A 6,895-nucleotide genomic window follows, 5' to 3' on the forward strand; every position below is an offset into this window, starting at 1 on the left:
AGATCATCAAATAGCGATGAAGTTATTAAACCAAACCAATCATTGAGTGACTTTTGATAAATTATCAATTTACTTTGGTTTGCAAATATAAAGTTACTTTGATATAGAGTCACAAAGAGAGTGAAGAAAGTTGAAGAAAAAAGAGGATAATTAAGAGGATGAGGAGAGATTGTGAACAGAAAAATAGATAAAGATAGAAAGAAGAGTGATATAGAATAGAAAAATACGAGTATCTATAAGAACAAAACCGACATTATATAGAAACAACACTTTATAAAAATAAAAAATAATAAAAACGTGATGGCAATGTGTTTCTTTCGTTGTGTATATTATTTTTTGAGGAATCCTTTTATCATGTGATTGATTATAAAAAAGGGTCAAGAATGTGAAAACTGAAATATTAAACTGCTAAAATAGGAATTTGCTCTTTCTATTAAGGAATTGTGTGTTTACCTTAATTAAAAAGTTAAAAATTTAAATAACAAATATGGGCATTGGGTCTAGTGGTATGATTCTTGCTTTGGGTGTGAGAGGTCCCGAGTTCGATTCTCAGAATGCCCCAATTTGTAGCAACTAATATTTTCGGGCGGTTTTGGGCAAATCGGGCAACTCGGGCTTCGGGCAAAATTCGGGTTTTTAGGCTTATTTCGGGTCGGGCAATTCGGGCGGGTCAGGCAGTTCGGGCATGGTCAGAAAATTCAAAAAAATTTCGGCGGACGGCGGCGGGCAAGAGAGTCAGTGTCAAATTCGGGCTGCCCGAGCCTGAACTCGAAAATCTAGCTTGGGCAGGCGGGAGATGGGCTTGCCTGCCCGAGCCCGAAAAAATTTGGGCTTCGGGCAGTCCGCCGACCCGAACTTCCAGCACTAAATAGGTTTATAGCTGTCTTTAAGCACCATATGTATTTTTTTCATTATAAAACTTTTAATTTTAAAATAATATTACAAGTACATCATCTATAGTAATCAAATGTTAAAATTTATTCTATATCAAGCATCGTATTATGTTTAACAGCAAATATAATATATACCAAGAATACTCCCAAACTATTAGAATAATATATTTTATTATACAAAAATTTAATAAGGTCAAATATAATTGACCAAAAGTTTTGAGGTTCTAATAATATTTTATAAATAAGAAAATAAGTTTTGACCCTAAATTTTTACAAAATTAAAATTTAACCCTCAATTTTTAGAAAATTATAAATTCACCCGTCAACTTTTAAAAATTATAATTCAACCCTTTAATTTTTTAAAATTATAATTTGATCCCATAATTTAAAAAAATTATTTTTACCCAAATTTAACTTTGCAAAATCGCTCTTATTGGCTAGTAAATAAAGAATTTACCGAGTAAATCCATCATTTACCACCTAAGCTATAACTATTGGCTAGTAAATATATAATTTACTCATACATAAATGGTAGATTTAGTTTTTATTACCAAAATCACATTTGTTATTTTAAGTTGTAATTAAAGCATTTACCTAATAGATTCATTATTTACCGTGCTCTTAGTTGATAAATGAAGCATTTACTGGATTAATTCGTTATTTAGTGCCTTTAGTTGATAAATGCGTCATTTATAAAGTAAATTCATTATTTACCAAATAAACTAAATTATTGGCTTGTAAATAAAGGATCACAAGAATAACTTATAAATGATGGATTTACTTGGTAAATGATTCCTTTACCAGGGGTATAAATGTATTTTTAAAATTAAGTCAAAACTTAATTTTTAAAAAATTAAATGGTCAAAATACAATTTTTAAAAAGTTGAGGGTTAAAATGCAATTTAAAAAAGTTAAGGGGTCAAAATATAATTTTTAAGAAGTTAAAGTATCAAAATATAAATAATTTAAAATTTTAAGAGAAAGAACATACGGGTAAAATTAGAACACAATATATCAAAATTTTAAAATATGCTATTTATTTCCACTCTTGGTAATTATCAGTTTAATAAAATGGCGCATATATGACAATTTCTCTACTAGATATTTACTTTGCATGCCACGAAAAACGCATGGGGATTAACTTCTTCCATAGGTGTCTAAAATTCTTAACTTTTTTGTCATGTGGAAGAACAAGATTTGAACTAAAATGACTAAAACATCCTAAAATAAACTTAGTAGGGTTTTTAAATTTTTTTTTTTTCTCTTTCTTTTCTCACGCAACACACAACCTTCACCCCCAAGCTTTGTCACCAGAGCTCGACGCCGAAGAGCTCTCCGTCACCAAGTAGTGAGCGTTCTTTGTCGCGAAGGGCTCCGGCTACCTCTCTGTTCTTGGTAATCTCTCCATTATTGGAGACCTCTCGTTCTCCTCACCATCACCGAGGAGCTCTCCACCACCAAGTATTGAGCCGTCGCCGTCACGAAGAGCTCCGCCACTAGATCTAAAGCACGACGACCTCTTGTTCTCGACGTTGTACAGTTGCACAAGAAATGGGTGAAACGGTGTCCTCGAGGACCCACGAAGAGCTCTGATTTGATCCACTTGTTGATCTTTCGGTAAGATTGAAGTCAACGGCAGAAAACTCGCAGAGATCATCACTGGTTGTCCTCGTCACCATAGTAGTCACAGCAGAGGGAACAACTCTTAGATCTGCGCGAGAGAGGAGAAGGGAAGAGAGAAATTTTTGAGAGAGAGACTTTGTAAAGTGGATACTTGCTGATTGTGGACGATCGTGGTACTGCCAATATTGGTGGTTATCAGATGGTTTTTGTGGTGGATACCGGCTAGTATCACAGTTGGATACCAGTATATAGGTGGATATCGACTGTGTAACCTCTTCTCGAAGCTGCAACAATCTCCTCCACAAAGTTATCGGCGGGTCTTTGCCTTTCCTTGGCCATGGGAAGATAGATTTGTATGATTGGTGAGGGTCGCGATATGGTGCACCGCCCTCAAATTAAACAGATTCGATTCTCTGATTGTGGATTGTGTTTTTGATTGTCATTGATTTTTTGTATATTTTTTGTATTATGTTGGCAACGACACTGCCACAAATAATGGTGGCTACCGGTAGATACCGATTGGTAACCATCCGGTATCTGGGTGGATATTGTCTAATATTTAGGTGGATACCGATAATCATAAAAGATACTTAATTTTTAAGTATTCCAACAACTAATATTGGCGGTTATCTGTCGAATATCAAATGATATCTCAATTAGATACTGATTTTGTGATCAGAGTATTTCGGTCAGATACTGATATCTTGGCCGAATATCAAATGATATCCTAAAGAGTATTTTTAGTATTTTAAATACAGCGTGATAATATAGTTGTAGTATTATTTACAATAATTTATGCCCCTCACACATGTCAATCCAACCCTAAAACCAACAGAGGGCTAATTAGCCGGTGAGCCCATAAGTCCATTCTACCCTACAAGCAGACTAACCCAACTCAGGGCCCAAATTTTAGGCACACGTGTGCACGAGAGAGGTTAACACGCGTGATTGAGAAAGTGAGGGAGTTTTGGGAAGTAGGCGGGAAGCAGTACCATCTTCGCTCCGGTCATCTCCATAACCATTCCTTTCTCTCACTTCATTTTCTCTCTCTACTTCTCTGCGTTTGATCAAGAATGGGCATAAAGGTAGTCCATTTCCGACGCAATCTAATTCTCTTATTTTCATGGTTTTTTATTTTATTATCATTTAGATTTATCAGTTTGTTGGTTTGGTTCTGTTAGGGTTTAACGAAGCTTTTGGCGGACAATGCTCCCAAGGCCATGAAAGAGCAGAAATTCGAGAGCTATTTTGGGCGTAAGATCGCCATCGATGCCAGCATGAGCATTTACCAGTTCCTTGTACGCAACATTTTCTGTCTTTCTTTTCGTACTTAATGTGAACATATGAATTTTGTTTTTTTTGTTTGTTTTGTTTTTTGGCTTAATTTTGATGCGGGTTTGTTTTAATCACGGTAGATTGTCGTGGGAAGAAGTGGGACTGAGATGTTGACCAATGAGGCTGGTGAAGTTACTAGGTAACGTGTTTAGGCGTTCGCAAGTTTTTTACTTCAACAAACTACAGCCATTCTTGAGTGAAGTTGTGCTGAAATTTGGTTCTGGATTTAGGAATTGGTGGATTTTATTTTATTTTATTTTTTTTGGGATAATGAAATGGGTTTTCTTCAACTGATTTTGGCAGTCATTTGCAAGGGATGTTTTCAAGGACAATTAGACTTCTGGAAGCTGGAATAAAGCCAGTGTGAGTTAGTTTTTTATTTTTATTTTTATTTTATTTTGAACTCATTGACGTTGTTCCGTCTGGATATTACCCTTGTTTTATCAAATTAAATTTCTGATGAATTTGTTGATATTGAAATTCAGCTATGTCTTTGACGGGAAGCCTCCACAATTGAAAAGTCAAGAGCTGGCGAAACGGTATTGTTTACTACCCGAATCAGGATTACTTATTTTTTATTGTTTAATCCTGAACACTTTCCGAAAAGAACAAATTACTGATGAGTTTTTTTTCTAATTACATGTTGGATTGTGATTCTCAGGTACTCAAAGAGGGCAGATGCTACTGAGGATTTAGCACAGGCCATGGAGGTACATGTTCTTTTTTTTTTTTTCTTTCTTTCATTTTTTTTTTATTTATTTTTTTCCGTTGGCGTTCTACTGATTTTTTCTAGTGTTATTATGTATTATGAAACTTTTTATTCTTGTTGTTGCAGACCGGCAATAAGGAAGACATTGAGAAATTTAGTAAACGGACTGTAAAGGTGGGCTCTTTTCTTGTATTTCTTTCTTATCAGCTTTTAGGAGTCTGATTAAAATATAAAAAATAAAGAGCCAAAGTAAAGAAACGTGTGAAGTTTTTCCTGCTTTTTAAACTGAAGTGCTTGTAATTTTGCCAGGTGACAAAGCAGCACAATGAAGACTGCAAAAGGCTTTTAAAACTAATGGGTGTTCCTGTAATTGAGGTGACATTAAGTCATTTCAAAGTGATTTCTTGCTGGCGTGACCTTTAAGTTTATTATGGGCTAATGTGCTGTTGATCATGGTGGGTTGGTTTTCATAGGCTCCCTCAGAAGCAGAAGCACAATGTGCTGCACTTTGCAAGTCAGGGAAGGTAAGAATCTCTTAGCTTGATGACAAGTTATTTAATTATATGCTCTTTGGTCCATTCCATACAAGGAAAACATGATAGTATCAAGCTTTAGTCTATGAAATGGTAATTTGTTCTCTACAGTATTTTATAAGGGATTCAGTTTGCCATTTCCTTTTTTGAGGATATAAGAATAGTTTTCTGCTTGGTTGTTTTCAAGAATGTTCACATCATTCTTCCTGATGTCAATCTGCAAAGTGACTTCATTTTGAGGTTGCATGCATTCTTACATGTTTTAGTATTTGCCCTTGCCTGACCGTGGCAATTACGAATAATGCATCAATTTTATGTTTTGTTTATTTTAGGTTTATGCTGTGGCTTCTGAAGACATGGATTCCTTAACCTTTGGAGCTCCAAGATTTCTTCGTCATTTGATGGATCCTAGCTCTCGAAAAGTCCCAGTCATGGAATTTGAAGTTGCAAAGGTGCATACTACTTTTAGTACCACTGTAATTGCTTAGGGTGCGTTTGGAGCAAGGATCCATGCCATGATTCGGATCATGGTTCGTGGCTCGCTACAGTGTTTTCTCTAAAAAAAAACACACGTAAACTGAGAATGGTTCTAAATTATGATTCTGAATCCATGAACCAAACGTCCTCTTAATGTTTGATGCACTATTTTGATGATAATCTTTTTCTAGATTTTGGAGGAGCTAAACCTTAGCACGGATCAGTTCATTGACTTGTGCATTCTTTCTGGATGTGATTATTGCGACAGCATTAGAGGTACTTGAACTTGAAATTTAATGTCTAATTTGATTTTTTCCCTAGTCTTTTCATTTTTTTTATTATTTATTTATTTATTTTTATTTAGCTCAAGTTTGAAATATGCTTGAATTCTAATAATCAGTTCAGTATTGATTCCCACAAATCCATGCTACAGGTATTGGAGGACAGACTGCTTTGAAGCTCATCCGCCAACATGGTTCCATAGAGAATATACTGGAGAACATAAACAAGGAAAGGTGCTTCATTTTTCTTCCTTTAATTTTTAATCAGTTCAGTATTAATTTAAATTTTTTTTAATTTTTTTTTATATGATGCTTAAACTTCATATTGTCAATTTTAATTTTTTTGATCACTAAATATTCTACGTGTAATAAATTGTCAATTGAGGATAACCATAAGTGAAAGTTGCAACTTGGAGCTGTAAGCATACCGTCCACAATTAAAATTTATGAACATGTGAAACAAATTTTATATGCAACTTACTGGTTGTCTTAATTGGGATTTGAGAGTGTTGATTTTCTGAAGTTCCTTCAGTGTTACCTCCGTGCGTGTAATAGATATTAATAGCAGACTGAAAACATTCCTTCTTGTAAGATGAGAACTCTTCATATTATATTTTCACTGTTTTAAGTGAACAATTGTGTCCATTTTCAGGTACCAAATACCAGATAACTGGCCATATGAAGAAGCTAGGCAGCTATTTAAAGTACCAGAAGTCTATGCTGATGATAACCAACTCGAAATTAAGTGGACTGCTCCAGATGATGAAGTAACTGATACTTGATATTTTTTGTGTGCTTGTGCATATTTATGTGTGGTGTGTGAATATGTTTTTTTTCTGACCTATGCGTGTGTCATACTGTTGTGCCTGTATGTATTATGCGCTTATACACACATGCTGATTCAGCTTTTTAGCTTGTTAAATAGTTACATTTTAATGTCTTTTCATAGGGGTTGATTGCTTTTTTGGTGAATGAAAATGGATTCAACAGTGACAGAGTGACTAAGGTTTGCAGTTTAAGTTGCTTTATTTGGTTACCACCCCC

At 34.8% G+C, this 6,895-nt stretch overlaps 1 protein-coding gene across 8 annotated transcripts in view; it reads left to right on the plus strand.

The window, feature by feature from the left end:
* Nucleotides 1–2,036: 2,036 nt before the first annotated feature.
* The window catches only part of LOC21405480 (flap endonuclease 1), a 12,876-nt gene continuing 8,017 nt past the window's right edge, over nucleotides 2,037–6,895 (plus strand). For 6 of the 8 annotated variants that reach the window (XM_024164614.1, XM_024164618.1, XM_010096619.2 and 3 more), the window contains exons 1-14: nucleotides 2,042–3,601; nucleotides 3,698–3,814; nucleotides 3,932–3,990; nucleotides 4,155–4,214; nucleotides 4,337–4,390; nucleotides 4,513–4,561; nucleotides 4,687–4,734; nucleotides 4,870–4,935; nucleotides 5,034–5,084; nucleotides 5,426–5,545; nucleotides 5,762–5,846; nucleotides 6,004–6,085; nucleotides 6,504–6,618; nucleotides 6,801–6,857. In XM_024164614.1, the coding sequence (XP_024020382.1) occupies nucleotides 3,590–3,601; nucleotides 3,698–3,814; nucleotides 3,932–3,990; nucleotides 4,155–4,214; nucleotides 4,337–4,390; nucleotides 4,513–4,561; nucleotides 4,687–4,734; nucleotides 4,870–4,935; nucleotides 5,034–5,084; nucleotides 5,426–5,545; nucleotides 5,762–5,846; nucleotides 6,004–6,085; nucleotides 6,504–6,618; nucleotides 6,801–6,857 (975 nt within the window). In that variant the 5' untranslated portion in view covers nucleotides 2,042–3,589. Of the gene's footprint in view, nucleotides 3,602–3,697; nucleotides 3,815–3,931; nucleotides 3,991–4,154; nucleotides 4,215–4,336; nucleotides 4,391–4,512; nucleotides 4,562–4,686; nucleotides 4,735–4,869; nucleotides 4,936–5,033; nucleotides 5,085–5,425; nucleotides 5,546–5,761; nucleotides 5,847–6,003; nucleotides 6,086–6,503; nucleotides 6,619–6,800; nucleotides 6,858–6,895 lie in introns of all 8 variants that reach the window. The other 2 variants (XM_024164613.1, XM_024164612.1) reach the window with 2 other exon arrangements.

This window comes from Morus notabilis, unplaced genomic scaffold (genome assembly GCF_000414095.1).
Source record: "Morus notabilis unplaced genomic scaffold, ASM41409v2 Scaffold283, whole genome shotgun sequence".
NCBI classification, from domain to species: Eukaryota; Viridiplantae; Streptophyta; class Magnoliopsida; order Rosales; family Moraceae; genus Morus; species Morus notabilis.